The 22,890-nt window shown below is 46.7% G+C and overlaps 1 protein-coding gene across 7 annotated transcripts in view; it reads right to left on the bottom strand.

Annotated features, from left to right (window-relative positions):
• Positions 1–3,270: 3,270 nt before the first annotated feature.
• Positions 3,271–22,890, bottom strand: part of RGS8 (regulator of G protein signaling 8) — a 40,493-nt gene continuing 20,873 nt past the window's right edge. For all 7 annotated transcript variants that reach the window (XM_072830972.1, XM_072830968.1, XM_072830971.1 and 4 more), the window contains 2 exons: positions 8,052–8,218; positions 3,271–6,410 (listed from right to left, as the gene is read on the bottom strand). In XM_072830972.1, coding sequence (XP_072687073.1) covers positions 6,228–6,410; positions 8,052–8,218 — 350 coding nt within the window. In that variant the 3' untranslated portion in view covers positions 3,271–6,227. The remainder of the gene's footprint in view (positions 6,411–8,051; positions 8,219–22,890) is intronic.

The following is a 22,890-nucleotide window of genomic DNA, read 5'->3' as shown; positions in this document are numbered from 1 at the left end:
GTCCTGGAGGGACAAACAGACTGCAGCAGAGAGAAGTTAGGGCCCTTCCCCGGACAGAGCAAGCCATGAGTCAGAGTAGGAAAGTATCCAACCTTTTGGGGTCAGCTGGAGGTAAGAGGGGAGGACTCCTCAGAGACAAAGGGTCTCCAGGGAACTCAAGAAGGACCCAGCAGAGTTCTCCCAGGCCCCGAGAGCTGGAGGCCTATCCCCGAAGGTATGCAAGGCAGGTAGGACACCCTTGTCCCTCCTTCTCCTCCTTCTCTGCTTTTCTCAGTCCTGGAGGGGTCAGAAGTGGCAACAGAGGTGAGGTGTAGAAGGGGGGAAAGAGAGGAACCAATCACAGCCCCCCCACCAGTAGCATCCTCCTGTCTGCATCAGTCAGCTGCTACCACTCACCACTACGGGCCTTAGTCCACCAAACAGGAATTTGGAAGTGATCATTTGCGTTACAAAAGGCTTTTCAAAATGAGTGGGAAATATCAGAAAGGGAGACGAACACGAAAGACTCCTAACTCTGGGAAACGAACAACAAACTAGGGGTGGTGGAAGGGGAGGTGGGCGGGGGTGGGTGGGGGCGACTGGGTGGTGGGCACTTGACGGGATGAGCACTGGGTGTTATTCTGTATGTTGACAAATTGAACACCAATAAAAAATAAATGTATTTTTTTTTTTAAAAAAGGCTTTTCATTTAACCCAAAGCTTTCACCTTTGAAGAAATGTCAACTTTCCTTTAAAGACAGGCCTTCTGGGGCAGTTGGGTGGCTCAGTAGTTTAGCATCTGCCTTTGGCCCAGGTCATGATCCTGGGGTCCTGGGATCGAGTCTCCCATCGGGCTCCCATGGGGAGCCTGCTTCTCCCTCTGCCTATGTCTCTGTCTCTCTGTGTCTCTCAGGAATAAATAAATAAAATCTTAAAAAAAAAAAAAAAAGATCTTCTCCAGCACATTTTAATTATTTGGCTTATTAATATGTTATATATCTCTATGTCATCCTCGCACCCGACAAATGAGCTTCGACAAGCAGACACTACCCCTTATTCTCCTTCAGTCCTCTCCCCGGGGCCGGATCACCAGAACACACTTTTCCAGGACACACGGCTTGTACCAGGTGCGGTGCAGCCACAGCAAGAGCAGCCCACTCCATGTTCAGATTGCTCCAGCTGAACAAATACATAAACCATCCCTCAGCCTTTTCTCTCCCTGCATTTCGAGCAGTAGGTGGTGCTAATAAAAACACCACCTCCTATTTGGAGAGCACTTCACAGTTGCAGAGCCCCCCTCCTAACCCAAAGGCACCCCGCCCCGCCCCCACCCGCACTATCCCAGGCCATTCCCACCCCGAGGCCCCCCACGTGGCTGCCTCCCCACGGATGACCGCCAGCCGCGAGCCGCCCCTGCCTGGCGAGCCCTCCGCCCCCGTGCGCCCCACCCCGGCGGTGGGGGGGACCACGTGTCCTGGAAGCATCTCCTCGTGAAGTCAGCGGGCCAGAAACGTGGGCAGAGAGCGCGGGGCAGCGTGTTCAGGTTCTGTTTATTATGTTCTCACAGCCTTGTTTATAGTAAAGGTGAATGACATTATTCCACTTTGCACAGTAATGAAACGACGCGGCGAGATCCAACAGCCAAGCGGGTTATTGCGCGGATGAGCGGCTGCGCCTCTGCGGCCCGGCCACCTGGCCCCGCGCACAGGGAGCGCGGCCTCACCGCCCCGGGCGGCCCCCCACCCCCCCCTCAACCCCCCCACCCCCCGCAGTCTCCCATCTGGGGCCCCGCACCCTGTGGGGACCTGGGAGGCCGCGGGCGCAGGAAGACGTTTCCGCTCTTGGCTTCTCCCTCCACGATCGCGCCAAGAGGCACAGGTTCTCAAAGGCAGGGGTGACCTCGCGGCCTCTGTCGCTTCCAACCCGGAGGGACGCGAATTGAAAGAGGGCGGCTGAAGGGCAGCGTCGGGCGGAGAATGGAAGTCCTCCGCTTTGCTGGGAAGTAGGCACAGACGGGGTCCGGAGAGCTCCGGGCACGCGCGTCCATGCGGCCCGTGGCCTCGGACGCGCCACTTTGCACCTGTCCCTTCTGCTCCAGGAGAAGCAGAGCCCAGGGAGCCGCCTCCCTTCCCCCGCAGGTGCCCTCCCCTGCCGCCTTCCCCGCTCCTACCCTCCCGCAGCTCTCAACACCGTGACAGTCCAGGGCCTGGGGGACTGGGAAGCCCCGGTTGTGCCAAGGAAAAGCAGCCAGGCCCTCCCTGCCCCCGAGCCTGGGCCTGCAGCGGGGACAGGACACCATCGCCCAGCTTTGGTTTGTTCAGAGCAGCAAGTTCTGGGGGGAGCACCAGAGGAGGAAACCAGCCTGGAACCTTCAGCTGCCCATCCAGCCGGAGACCAAAGAGGGGATCCTGAGGGCTCTGGAGCGAGAAGGGGTGACCCCACTGTGACCCCACTGTGGCCTTGGAGAAGCCCTCACAGCGTGATATTCCCAGGATGGGACCAGCTCCGCTGAGAAATTTGGACGTTGTTGCGCTGCCTCTGTCACCACTAGGGCACCCCCTCCGCCCCCTACCTGAGTTCCAGCCACCAGGTCGCAAGGCCTTGGCCACAGAGGCACAACCCAATGCAAATGGCCAAACACAGAGCGCGTGTGACAATGAGCAAACGAGGGAGAGGCCCAGGAGGCCAGCCTGGAGGAAGCACTGGGATGAGACTGGGATGCGTGACCAAACCCCTTCTTGGGCAGATACCCTTCAGCGCTCCCCGCCGCCGGCGCACCCGCGACCGCTGCGTGCAGCTGGGCCACAGACGTTTTTATCTCACAGGAGCACATCAGACTGAGACAACACAGAGACGCAGCCGCCCAGAATCGGACTCGGGGCTGGCAGGTTCCTGTTGGCATCTGGGGGTGCGCCAGCCGCTCGGGCCCCTCCTCACTCCTCAGGCCCCCGCTGCCTTACCTCCTCCGCAGGGGAGTCACCTGGATGCCTTGGGTCCCAGCCACCAGCTGTTCTGGGGTGGGACATGTGGACCTTTAGGTTTGAAAACTCCCCAGGTGATTCCAATGAGCACCCAATGGTGGGAGCCACTATCTTAGACCATCTTTTTCTCAAAGCCTGGTCCGTGGGAACTTGTTAAAAATGCAGTTTTCTGGGTTCCACCCAGGTCCTTTTGGATCAGCATCTGTGGGTGTGCCGCGTGGGAAGTAGCACTTGTAACAGGCTTTCCGGGTGAGCCCCGGGCATGCTCAGAGGACCCTTCCTCACCCCAGAGACACCCTGGGGCTCTGAATGGTTGTCATTGATTATGTTTTATTTGGTTTGCCGAAGGCAACAGGTAATCTCACGCCAGCCAGAAACAGGTTGGACACTCAAGTGGGGCCGAAAGGCCGCTTGCGGGGTGGAGAGCAGTCCTAAAAATCACAGCTCTGCCTGGCCTACCGCCCTGGCTTGCCCTGGGTCTTCAAAGCAAGCCTCGAGCCCGGAAGGCTGTCCACAGCAGGAGCCCGGCATGAGGACCAAAGGAAGACCAGACGTGGAAGAAGTGGCACCTGCAGATGCCCACCTGGTGAGGCGGACGAGGGCCCATGGAAGAGGGAATAGGAGAAAGGGTAGGACCGGGAGACATGGAAGATTGGGGATGAGGTATGCTTTGATATTGCTCTAGATGTTGTAAACATTTCTCTTTGTTTCATCACAGACCAAAATCTGGGTTGGCATGACCTAAGTGCCTGAACGTAGGCATCAGAGCAGAGAGCTCTGTGCCTTCTGTGGGAAGCAGGACAGGAAGGGTGTGAGGACAGCTCTACCCCATGGGAAGACCATCTCTGTGGTGTATTGGACTCACTCTCACAATGGTCACACACACACACACACACACACACACGCACACACACTCCACGGGAGTACCATAAATATAGCTATCACGTTCCTCTACACAGACACACGCCCACATACCCTCACGGAGCGGCAAAATTCAGGATACCCAAGCTCGGTCCTTCACGCCTCCCCATCGTGGGAGGAAGTCACCTGGCGCCATGACACCACCATCTGCGGCCTTCATTCCACCAACGGTTGGCAAGAACTCTGGGCCTCGGGTGAGGCCACTGCCCAACACTCTGGTTCAGACTTCTCCTGGGGATAGTGAAAGTGGTAAAAAGGCCCCTCTTAAACATTTCATGTTTCCATAACTGTTCCAATTTACATGCACCTCATATTTGACAGTAGAGTTGGCAGCAGATGCACATTTCATATGTAAACAATGTTTAAAATACCCTGTTCGAGAATTTGATCATTAAATTAATTCTGGCAGCTTTAGCTAAGAATGGTTTTTACCAGTGGGGACAGGGGAATACTATCCGATCTAACTGGGAACACCCATTTGAGGCTTCAGGGTTCTTGAACATGAGACTTCACAGGACGCTTCAGTGTGAGGGTTAGGAGGCATGTGTTCTCTCTCTCCTTGATGGTTCAGACAGACTCACCAACCATCATCTACAGATAATAATGTGTCTGGCAGGGCAACAGACCCTGACACCAGTGGGACTCAGGAGCCTTCTTGGCCTTGTCTAGCTGCAGCCAAGGAAGGAAGTGATTCACAAAGTTACTGGACAGGAATGCAAACGCTCGAATCCCGTGCATCTAGAGGCCCATCACCCCACGAGGGGAGAATGCTTCAGCCCACTTGTCAGTCACCTGAACCCCAGAGCTTATGCCTAATCATAGGTCTTTCCTTTAGTCAAGCCGAAAGTTTTGGAGACCTGCAATGAATCCAAATCCATTGGCTGTGAATTATCCCAATTGTACCTCCATCACATTCTCTATGATCTGGTCCACCTGGATATCAGCCTCTTCCAGACTCCTCTTCCACTTTCTGGTCTCTCTGCTGAGGATGCGTATCCCTGGCACTGCAAACTTGTGCCAAATTCCACTCTTTCTCATAAAGCAGCTAGAGTGCTTTATGCTCATCCTCCAAGGAAGAGTTTCCTGATACATTTCCAAAAGCAGCCTCAGGGCATCATGAAAGCATTTTAGGAAGATTCTCCATAGCCAGATGTTAACAGGGATCTTAGCCTCACCTCCTGTTTCATGTTCAATCCCCAAAGGTCAGAGATCAAGAAGGAAGTTGCTCAAGAGCCAAGGTGGCCTTCATGAAGGAGACCTTTCTAAGAAAGCATGCTCCCAGGAAGCAAGCTGAAGAGTTACACAGCCTAAGTTCCCATTCTCCCCCATCATAATTACATGACCTGCATGGAAGGGGGGACAGGGAGAGACAAGGAAAGTATTAGGCACCATGAGAGCTGTCCATGCTATGGGAATTCACCTCCCTTTGCCAAGCTGTCTGTCATTCTAAGAGATGAGTGATGTGTGATGCCACAGGGAGGTGAGGGCAGAGAATACAGTAAGCAACAGAAAGAGTATATATAGTGCTCCATTGCACAAAAGTCTACTGGTGCTATGTTCCCTGGTCATTTGACTCCTGCAATACTTCTTGGTAGAATCAAGGAAGATTTGCAAGCTGTATCTTTCTTAAAAGCAGCTCCACATCAGAAGTCGTGAAAGACATCTCCCAAGACCCTCCCTGGAATTGCAAGGGTAAAAAGTCTTGTGAATCTCCTAGACTAAGATGGGCAGAGACCACAGCTTTTCATACTGGCCCAATGGAAATGAAAGGAATAGCCAAATTCATGGAGTTTGCCCCTTCTCCCAGAGGCCACCTGTCAATGACAGTGCTAGAAACCTGGGATTCCCCCAGAGACCTCTCTTCTACATTGTGAGGCCCCAGCACCCAGGACTGGCCATTACACTGTGACAGCAAATCACAAGCATGAGCCAGAGTTTTCTGGCTCTTCCTCACAGGGGTAAAGGACAAGTTAGAGTCAGGAATCTTAACTGAAGAGGGTGTGGAAGTGGTGGAAGTTGCATTTGCATTATTTACACATTAGCCCAGCATAGCGAATCTGCCTTCTCAGCAGAGATGACCCAAGGCATTATGGAGGGCAAGTTGCTGACCCAGAAGAAGGGTAACAGCAGCAAGGTGCTACCACTAACCAGAACACAAACATGAGTAAATGGAATAGAGTCCAAGCTCTGGTGACTGGAATGGCCCTTCATCCATTTCTCATCCCCAGGCTCCCAACCTAAGTGCCATTGCTTTTTGAACACCTATGACATTTCACATTAGAATATGGTCTTGGCAGCAGAGGGAGGGGGAAAAGCCAGTGATCTCCAAGAGTCCCCATCTGAGGTCTAACTGAGCCTCCTCTGGCTTTGGGACAGCAAATCTAAGTACATTTTGGACCTCAGGAACCTGGGATAAGAGTCTTTCTCCATGAGGCTGTGTACTTTTCCCTGGGCTTGGTCAAAGCAAGTCAGGGATGGCTCTTGCATGTTCTTCCTGGTGGCTTCTCGGGTCTGGAAGTCTATGTTTACCTGGAGACACAAACAGAGAGCATGGTCACTGGCCCTCAAGGGCCCAGGTGCCTGGCAACTGCTCCTTGCTATATAATAATTATTAATGACAGTATCTTATATATGTAAGCTTATCCATGCTTTTCAAACTATTTGCCTGGAGGTCATCCCTTTTGACCCCAGCAAGAATCCTGTGAGGTCCAAAGACTAGATATTCTTCATCCCAATTTATAGTTAAGGACACTGAAGAAAGGAGCTAATAAAAAGCTGGTCTAAAGTAGTATGGAAAGTTAGTAACAGAGCCAAGGCAAAACCCCAAATCACTTAACTACCAAGCCAGGGGTCTTCACCATGTCAGGCAAAGGGTGAGACTGAAGCTAAGTATTAGTGTGGATTCCCCAAAGTAAGCCTGCCTTCTTGTTCTTTCTTAACTACCAAGGAAACAAATGCCCTGGGAAGAGAGGCTATGGTTATAATGGACACCTCTGTTCCAAGCAGCATTATAATGAGCCTACAGCATCCTGGCCACTGACCAAAGGCCTCCTACATTTCAAGTCAAAGGATAATTGAAGAGTTCTAAGTATATAATGCATCAAAACTCATAGCAAATATTTTTCTTCTATAAAACCCTCCCAAGTAAAATTCTGCTTTATAACTCAGCACAGCCATACATAGAAATTCCTTTTATTATTATGTTATCATAAGATAATATAAATGACTGTAATTAGTCATTAATAAGCAGTGACAGATGTTGAATAGGTTAAATAGCTTTATCCCTAAAACTCAAGTGTAGTCTTTTTTTTTTAATTTTTATTTATTTATGATAGTCACACAGAGAGAGAGAGAGAGAGGCAGAGACATAGGCAGAGGGAGAAGCAGGCTCCATGCACCGGGAGCCCGACGTGGGATTCGATCCCGGGTCTCCAGGATCGCGCCCTGGGCCAAAGGCAGGCGCTAAACCGCTGTGCCACCCAGGGGTCCCCAAGAATAGTCTTAAAAGGTAGATGATAAACACTTTTACACTGTGGAAATGTGATTCAGAGAGACTAGGTAACTTAGCCAAGATCACACAGCTAGTAATTGTAGAGCTGAGACTGGAAAAAGATTCCAAAGTGGATGCTCATCCCATTAAGCCATGCTGCCTTCCACTAGGAAAACTAACACAGATTCAATGGCATCCATCCTTGCAGAATCGCTATAGAAACACAGGTCTTAGGGGATCCCTGGGTGGCTCAGCGGTTTCGCGCCTGCCTTTGGCCCAGGGTGTGGTCCTGGAGTCCCGGGATCGAGTCCCTAGTCGGCCTCCTGGCACGGAGCCTGCTTCTCCCTCTGCCTGTCTGTCTCTCTCTCTCTGTCTATCATAAAGTAAAAATAAATCTTTAAAAAAATAAAAAATAAATAAATAAAAAAGAAAAAGAAACACAGGTCCTGCAGGCACGTTTGACGGATAGCTAAAACATTCCTAATAGAGCTACTTTTTTAGAAGCCCTGGTCTCTGCCCCTTAAAAGTGATCCTTTTGTTCATTAAGAGCCATCGGAGAGGTAAGGCTCAATTTAGAAGACAGTACCCATCAAGACTGGCTCAAACCCCCACAAGGAGAGCCGTGTGAGACAGGAGCCATGGATAGAGGTCTTGCAAGACTCTCGCCACCACCAACACACCTCCCTCGGAGCCTGCACGTCCACAAACTCCTCAAAGATCCTATGGGCCTTGGAGACCAGCTTTGCAGTTGACCTGGTCTTCTTGAACTCCTCACAGGCCAGCCAGAATTCCAGGTTCTCCTCGCTGAACTCTGTCTTCAAGAAGGCGCGGAACGCAGCCACTCCATCTGTGGATGTGAGGGGAGGGGGAAAGGAAGAGAGAGAGGAAGAGGCTTAAGCTCCTGAACTGTAGAAGCAAGAGAGAAAGGTAGTGGTAATGTGAGAGCAGCCCTGATTGTCCAACCCTCACTACCCCACATCCTCTTGAAGACTCTCTTAAACACACAGGTGCCCTCGGAGACAAGCTCTGCTTCTTGCTCAAGGATCGCAGTGATATGATATGAGGGAGAAATGTGTAGGAAGCCATAGTAATAATGAGTATGAGAAGCCCTGGTCACTCTTCATCAGCCTTCAGTGGTCACTGCCTGTCCTCTAATGCAGAATCAGCTGTCCCCGGAGTCCACTGGTAAACCTGTTTCTAATTAGGCCAAAATAATATTTGTAATGCATTCTCTACCCTAATCCAAGTTAACCACCCTGAAAAAACAATTTGTTACAAAACAAACTACAAGAGGGTATGAATGCATCAGGGCAAATCCTTCACTACTACTAGAAGGATGTCTGAAAGTAAACACTGAAATTCAGTCACTAAAGCCATTCTAATACCTTCATAGGGTTCCCAGGCTCTTCTAAAAAAAAAAAAAAAAAAAACTTCTGATGCCCTGTGTTTTAATGGTTTATCCCATGGATATTTTATTTTAAAAAATCTTGCTTAGGTGGGTGAGCCTGGGTGAGCCTGGGTGGCTCAGGAGTTTGGTGCCGCCTTCGGCCCAGGGCGTGATCCTGGGGACCTGGGATCGAGTCCCGCGTCAGGCTATCTGCATGGAGCCTGCTTCTCCCTCTGCCAGTGTCTCTGCCTCTCTTTCTCTCTGTGTCTCGAATGAATGAATGAATGAATGAATAAATAAATAACCTTTCATTTAAAAAAGATCTTGCTTATAAAAATATGTTTTAATTAAGATTAATTATAATTTTTCTCCCAAATGATTTAATGAGAAACAGACCTTTTAATTTTTTTAAAATCCACATTATGCACGTTGCCAGAGTTTCCGATCAGAATAAGATGAGCAGGGTTACCACGTAGATTTAGAAAACAATATCTACTGATAGCCTATACATTCATTAATGTGTTTTATTAAATATATTTTATAAATTATCTTAACCCTCAACACATTCTCCTTTAATCCTCAGAGCTATAGCTTTCTACAAACTGTCCTCAAAGGATGGGCAGACACAGCCTAGGATGAAGTGACTGCATTGGCTAAAAACAACTCTAGCTATAACTTTTTCTTCCTTTTCTAAAATTTGTTAAAAGGACAATATATCAACGGTTCTTAATTCTGAGGGATGGGACCACCTGAGCATCTGAGGGCCACCAGTATGTACCCAGACAATGTGCTGCCCAGGATCATCCCATGGATTGGTGGTGCCCTGCTATTGACATATTTAAGGGTTTGTTTTTACTTTTGTGAAACATTTTCATTTCTCCTAATTAAAAAGTCATTGGGTAGTATCTTTGTCTTTCAAAATAGATGTTGTAATTCCCTCACTAGAACAATAGGCATAAAAAAAAAAAAAACACAAGACTTTTAGCTGCAAGATCCAGGAACTAGAGAGAAAAAAGGGTTTTGGTGGAATCTCAAAGTCAAACTTTAAATCAAAAAGAAATCTAAGTTTGGAGGCCTGAGTTTAAAGTGTTTAACAAAAGTAGGGTGGCCATGAAATTTATCACCCGAGCCAGTGTATTTTTGAGAGTGAAGGGAGACATACCTCTTAATTACACAGAGACAATGGGCATAAACCATGACCCCCCCACAGACCAAAACCAGGACACATGGTCACTTTAAGACAAGATATATGGTCCTCTAAGATAAGGAGTACAGAGAAAGCAGAACATGATGTAAGGTGGTTTCCCGTCAGGCAGGATGGAAATAAAATTGCTCCTGCGACAGGGAAAGAAAAGGAGAATAACATAGTTTAGATGCATATGAGAGGTTGGCTCAGAACCCTACTCACCCTCATTTCCACACTGGGTTTAAAGCCCTGAGAGGAGGGAGTAGAAACCCAAGGTGAAATGAGAATCAAAGAGAGCATGAAACACTAACATAGAGATGGTTAGGCAGAAAGATGGCCAGAGAATCATTCATTCAATTTAATAATTTTTGTAAATTACTAATGTATAAAATGCTTACATCAGGAAACAGGTTATAAAAAAGACTGCTAACTCTGGGAAACGAACTAGGGGTGGTAGAAGGGGAGGAGGGCGGGGGGTGGGAGTGAATGGGTGACGGGCACTGGGGGTTATTTTGTATGTTAGTAAATTGAACACCAATAAAAAATAAATTAAAAAAATAAAAATAAAAAAATAAAATAAAAATAAATAAATAAATAAATTTATTTCAAAGAGAAAAAAATAAAAATAAAAAAAAAATAAAATCCCTGCTCATAAAATCCCTGGTGGGTATTCCTTTTTTTTTTTTTTTTTTTTTTTTAGATTTTGTTTGTTTATTCACGAGAGACACAGAGAGAGAGAGGCAGAGACCTAGGCAGAGGGAGAAGCAGGCTCCCTGTGAAGAGCATGATGTGCTCTTATCTCCTCCAAGCTCTTATACAAGTAATCCAGAAGTTTCCACAGGCTCTGAGGAACTCAGATCTGAGAGCTAGCCTGCCTGCCAGGAGATTGCCATTGCTGCAGAAGGAGCCCCTGTAGCAGAAGCTACAGGCAGAAGTTGGATGGAATACCATTTCGAGCAGTGGAAGCCTCCAAGGAGACTCAGTGCCCATGAAGCTGGTCCAGCAAGGCGGTCTCTAAGCAGTGACCAGTGTACAGATGACAAGCTCCATGGATGCTATTGGTGGACGCAGGGAGGACATGAGGACCACAGGCCAAAAGCCTTCTCCTGCTAGTGGGGAGTAGGAAGGAAATGGCAGGGAGAGAACCCTAAAACACTGTGCATTTATCTAAAAGAGTAAATTCAAGTAACTTGGAAGAGTGACTTGGAAGGGCCTCTTGTTTTTAAAATGGAAGAGCTGAAATACTTTCATGGCAAAGCTGAAGTTTGTTGTTTGTGTTAATTTTTGTGTTGCTTTCCATTGAGCAAAACAGGCACTGTGAGCAACTTTGAATCCAGCTACAGATAAAGGAAGAAAATTATCTTTCTGCCTTCCTTGATGGCATTGGTGAAGATCACCCTGCTAGAGAAACTGGCCCTGAGTGAGACAAAATACAGACAGTATCTCCCTTCATCAAAGTCTCAGCATTATTGGGACTTTCTGTGGGTTTAAAAAAGAAAGAGAGAGAGAGAACACGTGGAAGGTGCTCTCAGGAATGTTGCTGTACTTCTCCCAATCTTATAGAGAAAGAAGCTGATGTTTAGAGAACAGTCCTGACAGAGTTCACACAGGTGATACTATGTAGCGTCACAAATATAAAATACACGAATTCCCAATCCAACAAAGCGATAGTGCCACTTCCATTCATTCCTTCACTCATTCATACACCCATTATGGGACCCAGGCATTCTGTGAGGTGCTAAAAACAGGCACAACTAAGCCCCTCTGAACTTGCAGTAAAAGGGCCATTTGAGCCAAGAAAACATAATTTGGTAATTACGGTATATGTGACAAGTGATTTGATAGGTAAAGCATAGGTTGTGGTGAAAGTACCCAGGAGGGATGGGATACCCGAGCCAGACCTAAGAGCCAGACCTAAGACTCACAGGAGGAAGAAGCTTCTAAGCTGAGATGTGAAGTTGAGAAGCAGGAAGCTAAGTGAAAGAAGAGAGGGGAGGATGGAGAAGAGGATTGCAGGAAGGGGGAGCCACACAAGTAAAGGCCAATAATGAAGAATGTTTAAGTAATTAGATATTAGTCAGTAAGACTAGTGTTTAATAATAATAATAATAATAACAATGTAAACAATTATTGAGCCTACTTATAAGATACATCAAGAGGTCTGTGAAAGAACCAGAGAGATGGAAGGATAACACAGCACTGCCAAAGGCCAGGGGAGCGAAGGTTTCGAGGAGGAGGAAGTGGCCATATGTCCAGTGGTACCCACAGGTCAAGCTAGCTGCGGTCTGAGACATGGTGGTTGGATTCAGTGATGAGATTCAGCAACCATGGGCAGTTGTGGCTCTAGTGGTGTGATGGGCACCCTGGGCATTGTGGTGAATGTGGGGATGAATGGGAGGAGAGGAAGCAGAAACAGCTAATTTCGATGTCTCCTGCAAGAAGGGGAGAAGAGAGATCATGCAGCATAATTGGAAGGAAATAGGACAGGTCAGGAAAGAAGATTCTGGGGGTTTTTTGGTTGGTTTTTTTTTTTTTTTTTTTTTTTTTTTGTGAAACAGCCTTGAGTATTGATTAAATGTTGATCTAATCAGAAAAGACTGGTTGAGTAGAAGGAGTTAAAATTTAAAAAAAGAAAGAGTTTAACTGATAAAATGTTGCTCCTAGGAAGGTACAGAAAATGGCCTGAGAAGAGCATTATGATGGGGAGAGGAAGAGAAAGGGCTGCATGTGGATACAGAAAACTTTCTAGTTTGGGTACAGGAAAATGAAGGAGTTCCTATCTGATTGTAGCTGGAAAAGGTGGTGGGATGTAGGGATGGTAGGGTTTTATTTTTATGTATTTATTTAGGATTTGGGGCAGGGAATTTTTATTTATTTACTATATGCCATACTTTTAGCTGGGGATTTTGCAAACACCAGCTCAATTTATTTTCACAACAATGCTGATCCATAGATAGTAGCACTCTAGTTTTCCAAATGAAGACATTAAGGCTTACTAACAGAAGTCGAATAAGTGTCCCAGTTACACAGCTGGCAAGAAGAGCCTAGTTTCCCTACCAGGTCCATATGACTCCAAAGCAAGATCTTTTCAGGTGTATTTGCAGGCAGAAGGAAAAGGGCAAGCGAAGAGAAAAATTAAAGAATCAAAAGAATATATCCGGTGGAAGCAAATCCTAAAGAAGGAGAGGGACCAGCAAGAAATAGGAGAAAGTAGAGAAAGTCAAAAGTAGAGAAAAAGAAGGTGGGCTGGATGAAGATAGAACTGGTCAGGGAAAGGACATCTTTGAGACGGATAAGGTGGAACAGCCTTGATCTTCATCAATTTGGAGTGAAGTCCCCGCGAAGGCAGTCTGCCTCCATGTGCTAGGCTTTGAGGATACAGCATGAGTAAATCAGATGAAGTCACCACCTCACAGCACTCAAAAGCTAGTCTCGTGTCACAGACATTGGACAATAATTTAAAATAATTAGTCGGATATGGTAAGTCCAGGGTGTGCTATAGGGGTTTGGAGCAGCTACTTTGGAAAAATGAACAGGAACATGGTAAGAAACAGGCACACACTTGTGAAGTCCTAGGTTCCAGTTCCTGGACACAGGTATGATGCCCCAGGAAGGGAGCAAGAACTTCTAGTTTGGGGATGCGCCCATCATTCAAAAAAAGGACCAACAGTTCCAGGTTGGTAAATGAAGCTGGAACCGGAGAACAGCAAAGATTTAGGATCTGAAAGTTGGAACGTAGGAAAAGGGGAGAAGAAGGGTAAACAAGAGGTCAAGGGGAAAAAAGGTTGAAGTTAAGAAGCAATTTTGAAAATGACCACTGCAGGCACCGATTGAGTACTTACTTTGGGCCAGGTACCGCACTAAATGCTCTATGAACTTCCAGAATTTGCTCTACATAGCAAAGTTACAGCACGGGTCCTCATGATATTACCACTTTCTAGAGAGATAAAGGAAGCTTAGAGAAGTTAAATAACTTGCCCAGGGTCACTTACAGATCACAGTAAGTGGCATGGATGCCAAATTACAAAGCCAGCATTCTTCTGTGAGTCGGCAGTCCAGTCTCTGGCTCTGCATGACGGTGGGGCCTAAAGGATGCCCTATACCAGCAATGGCTGAAGGGTGGGGGGAAGGAGTGCCATCTCAGCCCAAGACAAGGGGGCCATGAGTAACTCCAGGGATGATGATGTTTCTAGGAATGATGACAACAAATGAGGTGGGGAGAACCCGGAAGAGTCACTGTGGAAGCTGGAGGAGTATCTTGGAGTAGAACAACCTGGAGACAAGGATGGCCATTGGCAACAGAATGCAACTGAATTACACTGGAAACAATTGAGACTGACTCAGGTGAGGATGGGGACCTGAAGTAAAATGTGTGGCAAATTCATACCCAGCTCACGATTGTCTGTCAGCTTCATTGAGGCAGCCTACGGAACCCTACTGGTCTGCCTGGGATGGGAGCACTGCTGTCCCAGTGGGGAGCATCTGTTTTGATCAGAGTCAGCCCCATAATTAGCTCTATGACCTTGGACCACACATTCAACTTCCCTGGATCTCAGCATGCTCAGCTGTAAAGTGAGGGGGATGGATCTGATTAACTCTCCCTGGGAACGTTAGTGCTCTGCTCTGCGCTCCCTCTGCCACTCATGCCTGTGTCAGATACAGCTCTCAGCCTCCTCCTCAGCGACACTGTCACCGCCACACACTGAGACTTACCCTGAGGCCAAGCTCTATATTGTCCAGTCTATGTATATCAACCCATTCAATTCTCACACCAACTCTATCATCAAGGCAAGAGTTTCTGGCAAGATAGGCTGGGTCTGAATCTGTGCGACCTCAGAAAAATGTCCTAACATCTTGAACCCTGCCTCATCTGCAAAATGGGAAGAATACTGGGATTTGCTGCTCCAGATTGTCATGAGGTCAGAATGAGGTGAGCCACGTGAAAGTGCTCTGTAGCTCACTAGGAGCAGTCTATAAATGTGAGCTCTCATGGAAGTTTGTTTCACAAATAGGGTAAGTGAGACTTGGCAAGTTTAAGTTCACTGTTTTGGGTCGCTCAGCCAGTAGGAGGCGGACTGTGGGTTCCCACACACATCTGTGTGACTTCAGAGCTCACTGCCTGTGTCTCCTCTTAAGATCCCCAGAGAGCCTCATGTTATCTCTCCCTCCAGTAGCGGGATGGACAATAATCCCAAATCAAGCAATCACACTGGAAGCACATCACTGGAAGGCAAACATGCTGTCCAGCTCACAGAGCTGGAGAGTCTCCCGCAGGAGGATGCGTGCCATCACCTTATCCGCGGTGACAACAGAGGCCACGAGGTGCTACCAACAACCTAGAATCTGCCTAAACTCCCCTCTCTCCCGCAGCACGGCCACCTCCCCAAGGCGTCACACAGAACAGACTGGTACATTCCCCAATGGTGGCCTGGGGACACTGTCACAAATCACGGTCGAGTGACCTCATGAAGATGTCGAGCCCTCTCAGGCAGCCTCAACCCCGAATGTGGTCACCTGAATTTCCAGGGCTGGCTTCTAAGACAGCGGGAGAGGAACCAAAGTACTATGGCTCTTAGGGATCCCTGGGTGGCTCAGAGGTTGAGCATCTGCCTTTGGCCCAGGGCGTGATCCTAGAGTCCCGGGATCAAGTCCCGCATCAGGCTCCCTGCATGGGGCCTGCTTCTCCCTCTGCCTGTGTCTCTGCCTCTCTCTCTGTGTCTCTCATGAATAAATAAATAAAATCTTAAAAAAATATATGGCTCTTAAGATGTGTCAGGGATTTCAAAGGAAGAGCTTGAGGAGAGACGGGCACAGTGGAGAGAGGGCCTAGGCCGTCCGGGACGTGTGAAGCCGCAGCGCCTGGACAACAGCTTGCGGCAAAGACAAAGCTCACGAAGCCCTGCACAGAGCGTGCCTGGCCACAGCCCTCCTCCGCTCCCCCACCCCTCTCACCCCACTCTCTCCCCACCCTTCCATATCCCCAGGGCCACCTCTGAAAGGGGTGAGGGTCACCGTGCAAAGAAAACCTCCTCCCCCCCCACCCCGAGAACAACAGAAGTGAGGGGGGCGGGAAGGTCCTCCGGGGCTGCAGGAGCCCTGCACCTTCCCAGAGCAGGTGGCAGCAGCTGGCTCTGCATACAGACCCCCGGCCCAGATCCGCCCCACCTCTCCTGCTTAGGGACCCAGCAGAGGCCTTGTATGGGACCCGAACCAGAGGCATTTCTCCTCAGCTATATCCTTGCCTCCTCCTTCCGACCCCTCCTACCTCTTCCCTGCCAACCTGCAAACTTTCTGGCTGGTCCTCTCTCTGCCTCCTCAGCATCTTTCCCAGCCCTCACCCTCTTCCTCCGTCCTCTGTCCCCTTTGGCCCCTCCTTCCCTCTACCGTACCCCTTCTCTCCACCAGGACCTTCTCCTCCCCCTCTGCTTGTCCATAAAGTGGGGTTGGTTAAAACGAAGGCTCATGCACCCTTCCTGCCATCCCTCACTGTGACACAGCTGTGCCCCTCTGCCTGGGCCCCTGGGCCCCCCAGACCCGCCCCCTCCCAAATACTCGGAGAACTGGAGGCCTCCCCATTCGATCTTCACACATTTCAGGCAGCTGGCAGGAGTGACTTTTCTCTGATCCCTCAAGCCATCCTGCCTGGGATTCTGTCCGGAAGCTGCTCTATTCTGGCCTTGACACACACCAGCTGAATGCGACCTTGGGCACTGCCTCAGTTTCCCCCTCTGTGAAATGCAGATCCTAGCGGTACCTGCTCCATGGGGCCCTGGGGGTGAGGTGAGTTAACACAGCACTCGGTGAGCACTCCACTCATGTTAGTGACCGTCATGCCTGTACCTCGGTGGCTTGAAGAGTCACCATGCATAGTAAACATGCCTAATACCCCCAAATCATCCTGATAACTTAAAGGTCATAGGTGGTAAACAGTCAAGGAAGATGAGAGAGAAACAGGAGGAGCTGCCTTTTTATTTTATTTTTAGCTTCATTTTTCTCATTTCACTTGGGTTTTCTTTGTATGACATTGAAGTCAAGGCTCTATGAACATTATACATTTTTTTTGAAATTAGTGTCTATCTAGTTGCAGAAAGGGAAAGGCTTGTGTCCAGAATTCCTGGAACACTCAGCAGAATTCTGGCATCCCCCCCGAGCATACACAGAATCTCCAAGAACATACCCGTGGCCACACGTGCTGCCTGCGGCCGGCACTCTCCCTCTTAGTTCTGTGATGCAGGGTGCTTACATAAGAGAAGAAACTGGGTCACTATGAATGAGCGGTGCAGCTGGTATAGCAGGAAGGGTGGCTTAGGTAACAGTTCAAAGTCCAGGAGCCCTGATTCAGCTGGCACGAGGGTGGGCTTGAGCCTAGCTCAGTTCCCAGGCTTAGAAAATTACAGGATCACATGAAAGATTTGGGGCAGGGGGCAACCTCTCTGTTTACCAAAGTGCTGTCCCAAAGACCAGAGTCCTCTTGCATCCCTGATTGATAGGAAAAAATAAACTGGTGAATGGGTTCCAAGGTCAGACAGAGGATAAGAAAGGAAAATATATTTATAATATCCAGGGCACATTTACTAATGATGAAGTCAAAAAATCTTTCATTCAGAACCGAGTTCACTACTTTGAAAATTGTGATGAGAACAGCATTAGGATCAAAGTCATTCTTTTGTGTCATCTATAAAATAACTGGGGCTTAGCAAGGTTTAGGTAAGGAGATTATTTAGAAAATAAACTATTTCCAATTACTGACATTTATTGGAAGCAACTGTCATGCTAATTATACTTCAGTCTTGTGATTAACATAATTTTCTTCAATGATCTTCACTTTGTTAGTGTACATATAGCAAGATGGTGTGTTATAATAATAGTAGGACTTGATAGTTGTTAGACTCGGAGCCAGAAGGGACATAAGAGACCCTATGATCAGGCCCTACATTGGACACAAGGGAATGGTGAAGCTCTAAGGTTGGGTGATTTCTTATTCTTAGGACATGGTATCAGCAGACTAAGGACAGCTGGGTCTTACAGCTCCTGTTCCAATATTCTTTTCTATTTTATCAAGCAGAAGCTGGGTTGAGTAACACCACCAACAACAACAAAAAATCGAGCTAGAGTCCGTATCTGCAACTAGTATAAGAAATTAGCAAGAAGTTTTCTATTGAAGGGGAGACAAAAGAGAAGAATCCCTAACAGGGTAAAGGCATTCGCAAATAACTCCTTTAATACAAGAGAATTAACATAAAAATCCAGGTACACCAGCCCATCACCTGAGAGATTCTGAAAAGTAAATGTCCAAGAATATTTGTCTAATTAGTTTGACATAGAAACATGGCAGGGAGTCCCAAAAAGGGAACATATCAGATTCGCCTGCAGGGCTTTTGAAAACTACATCCCCAGAGGGATTTTCTCACATACACTGAGGGGAAATTGGGAAGGGATGAGGGAGGGATGCCAAAAGCTCATCAGGCAAAGGGGGGGGGGAAGGTATTATGGAATTTGAATAAGCTCCCCTCTGCGACTCTAATACAATCTCTATCCAACCCTTGTGGTCAACCTTCAGCTGACTGTGGAAAGAAGCCGATGCCATCTCAGGCATCCGGGAAGCCTGGAATCCGTGTTTGCTCAGTGAATTTAATGTTGTGTAATAACAATAATAATCAAAATCGTTCTCCTTCGTGGAGCCCCTGTATGTCACATTATCACGCTTAGCATTTCACAACCATAAATCACATTTAATTCTCAAGACAACTGTGCAAGGCAAGTCTTATCATTCCCCTTTTACAGATGAGGAAAGAAAGGTTCAGAGAGGTTATGTAATTTGCCGAAGGTCACACAGCTGATAAGCAACAGAATGGGTGTTGGAGGCCCATCCAGTTGCTTTTCATTCAAACCTTTTTTTGCAGCAGGCTTGGAATAGTTGCCTTTTCTATTCCAGGCACTCCTTCTAGACAAGTTAAATGCACCCACATTCCTGGGTGCAAGTAAAAAATATAGCAATGCAGACAGGTTGGCAAGGAGGAAGAGAAGCTCCTTTTTCGATCTGTGTCTACTTCACATATCTCTTTTTAAACCTCAGCCTCAATTTATCCAGAAAACACACTTGCCATATTTGTTTGTTTACTGTGAATACCATCCACCATACCTGCTACGTTGGTGGCATCTGTGATACACGGACAACATACCTCTGAAGGGATGTGTTGCCTCAGAACTTTGGGAGGCTGGAATCCAGTGTTCAGTGGGGTTCTTGGAAAGCACAAGCCACCTGCCTCACCAAGATGCTCCAGATTCATTGCTTTACTTCCTTATGCTTTAGAGCAGTGCTTCTCAAGCTTCTGTGGGCTTCAATATTACTGAAAGGCTTGAGCAAAACTTACTGCGCCCCACCCCTAGAGATGCTGACCCAGTAGGTCTGAGACAGAAGAACTCCAGAATTTTTGTCTCTTACAAGCTTCCAGCATCTGCTGGTGCTGCCTTCTTTGGATCACACTTTGAGTAACACTGTTCTAGAATTTTTTGGCTTGGAGAAGGCTGTGGGGAGGGCTATGCAATAAATAGAAACTGGATAGTTAAACTGTTCATTCTAAAGCTAATGACCATTTGGATGAATAATTAAGGAATTTCATTAGCTTGTAACTTTCACGTTTTTGCTTGTTTTGGGTTTTTTGCTTGGCTACTGTGTGACCAGATCAAATCATTATATTTTTGTATATCTCAATCATTATCCCAAAGGGGCTAATTTAAAAAACTAAAAACTTCTTTCTTGGTATCCTTTTTGCAGAGTTGGATACTAACTCTTTGAATACAAAAGAGCTCTCAATTGTACTATTCCACTAACCTGGCATTCCCTGGGTGGGCCTGGCAGGGACAGGTCGCCTTTGACCCTCTGCACTCTGTGCAAACAATGAAACAAAGCCAAGGACCAAATGGATGCCCAGGATGAGGTGGTCTGTCATCCAGGTGTAAGATCAGGCTGAAAAAATTCAGAGGAAGGGGAAGGAATCCTGTCTACACCTTCCCCTTAAAACTGGAATGAATCCAACTTTTATGTTAAAAAAAAAATCCCACAAAAGAAGGAGGAAGGAAGGAAGGAAAGAGGAAAATTCGGAGTTTGAACTGATTCGGAGTTCAGGACCGAATGTCCCACTAAAGACTTGACAAATAGCAAGCATATGCCTGAACCTCATGAGGAAATCAGAGCAGAAGACATACAATTTTGTGCCTGTTCTCCCACAACCCATCAGAAAAAAATCTCCAAGCTGCAAGCCTTCACTCTCCTGGGTACAAGCTACAGAGGCAGAAAGGCTTCTGGGTGTGTGCACACACACATGCACACACACAAACCCTTAGGGGCCATCTAGCTGCACAGCTTATAGATACCAAGTCTAACTGTACTTGGATAAACAGGAAAAAGATGCCAGATTAACTCCTTCCCTAGTTAATAAAGTCGTCAGCAATTTTCATTTTATTTTTCATTTTATTTTATTTTTTTTAAAAAAAGCCCTCAGCAAGTGGCTGTCTCCCAGACCTCCCTAAGTGCTTCTTCAGCTTTATACTTGCAAGCAAATGTGATTGGAAATCAAACTGCTCCAAATATTTGCTGTCTAGATTTTTTTCCTTTCTAAAGTTTTTTGGTTTTTTGTTTTTTTTTTTTTTTTAAAGGTGCTTTCTTCTTTTCCTGAGGTTTGAACCTGAGAAGTGCTCCGTACACAGCAGGACCCTGCCAAGGACAGAAAGCTTCATAACACAGGTGCTTTAGCCCCTCATTTGGCTGCTTGCACCATTTCAACTTTGAAGCCTTTTTATGTAACCCTGCAGGCCGTGCTGACTCAAACCACCTGCCTGGGCATTTAGCTATGGCTCAGTCTCACCATCCTAGAGCAAGAGGATAGGATTGGATCCAGTTTCTGAGTCCTCCTATTCCAGATTCCTCATTGTATAAATGAAGAACCAGATTTTCCAAAAGATTGAGGGATTCCATCAAGGCTACCCAGCTGTTTAGAAGCAGAACCGGGTTAAAATTGTCTGAACGCAGGTCTGACAACCAGCTAATGTTCTAAACCTAATTGTGCAGAAGCATGTTCTCCAATTATGTGGAAACCATGCTCTAAATGAAAAGCAGACCTGCAGCTGCCAGGTCAGTGAGGACCTCTAATACTGACAAAATGGAATTTAAGAGGAACACCGAACGTCAAGATCCTATCTGAAATCTTGACACTCCCTAGTTTGTAGTCAGTACACTGTTTTATTTTCTTATGTTGTTTATATGCATGTCCATGTCTCCAAAGGCTGTATTCTCCACCAAGGAGGTACTGTCCTGTTCATCATTGTGTCCCTGCCCCCAACTAGCTGCTTAGCACAGACTTTGAACATAATGAACACTTAGTACACCTTTCTTTAAATAAATAAGTGCCCAAAACACTCAAGCAGAGCAGGAAGGTAAAGATGCTCTTATAAATTGAGAATGGCTGCTTCTCCTTCTGCCTATGTCTCTATGTGTGTGTCTCTCATGTGTGTGTCTCTGATGAATAAAATCTTAAATAAACAGAGAATGGGAACAAAAATAATTATCGGAATTATGTGAAACAGAAAACTCAGGGAGGGCAGTGGCCTAGGTATAGAAGACTACCAGGGGGTGGTTTCTAGACTAATGCACCTTTCTTTTCCTGGAGCTCATTCAGTGATTCTTTCTTTACTTTTTAGGACATTTTGCTATCTTAATTGAAAGCCCTGCACACCTCCGATCAACTGCTGTCCCTCCTAAGAGACCAGCATACATCCAATCCCTTTGGAAAAACTTAATCAGCCCTAATTGAGTCACAACATTAACCCAAATTAATTAGACTTTAAGAAAGTTGTCAACACCCTTCAAGGTAACCTGGCTCCAACTCCCTCCTAGCCTTCACAGGGAGAGAGCGTCCAAGCTCTGAAACCTTGAAATTCTGCCAATGACCCACGAATACAGGCCTCTTTCTTCTCGAAGACATTCACTCCATTGGCTTTTTATTTCCGTACTAAACAGAAATCAAAACAGAACATCATACTCCAAAAAGGATCACAGAACTTCAAAGTTCCAAAAACCTATTTCTGCAGTGGTCTGACAAAGAAGCACTCTGGTTTCAGCTAGTAACCCTTTAGTGGGATCCCCATCTCAGAAATGTATTACTGCATCCCTGGAAACCGAGACCACCCCCAACAGAAGGAGAAGCAAGTCTTCAGGTCTAAAAGTCACTGAATCAAACAAACAAAATTGAACCTCTTATAACTCCAGGTCTTTGCAGCAATCCAAATATAAGATTCTATCCACTAATTTAACCACCATAAGCTCTGTCTATGGAATTTGGCTCAGCACTAATTGGTGGCAAAATTTGCGAACTTATTCTTAAGGCGCATTTATTTTGCATTTGATAAATAAAAGCACCATTTTAAAAAAAAATCACCATATTCTTACAAAACACCATTAGTTAACTAGAGAACCCAAAGTGTGTCCTCTTATGAAGATCCCCTTATCCAGGTGACAGACAGGTAGCACACAAGTATTGCCATCACCATTTCAGAATGAGGAAACAGCCTCAGGGACTTGAACTAAGTGAGTCAGTCATGAAGCTGAAATAGAAACCAAACTTCAAGATGACCTTGAAGCAAATGCAGCCAGAAAAGAAGTTGTTAATAGTGACACTTGTTTAGCCTGACATAACCCCAGAAAACAAGTCAAACTAGCCTCATAAGAAACAAGCCTTACTGTCAAATCCTAACTATTATTGTACATATGCCATTACCTTGGCAAATTCACCACATAAGCTTGCTGTTTGTGACATAAGCCATATGTCACACATGCTGTATCTATGCTGCCTTGTTTTCCTTCCTAAGTATAATCCATAGAACACAAAAATGGCTATTTGTCTCACAAAACTAGGTGCTACAATATATGCTTATTCTTATATCTTGC

The sequence above is a fragment of the Canis lupus genome, chromosome 6, assembly GCF_048164855.1.
Source record: "Canis lupus baileyi chromosome 6, mCanLup2.hap1, whole genome shotgun sequence".
Lineage (NCBI taxonomy): Eukaryota > Metazoa > Chordata > Mammalia > Carnivora > Canidae > Canis > Canis lupus.
The sequence above is the reverse complement of the archived record's forward strand: the minus strand, read 5'-3'. Positions and strand labels throughout refer to the sequence as shown.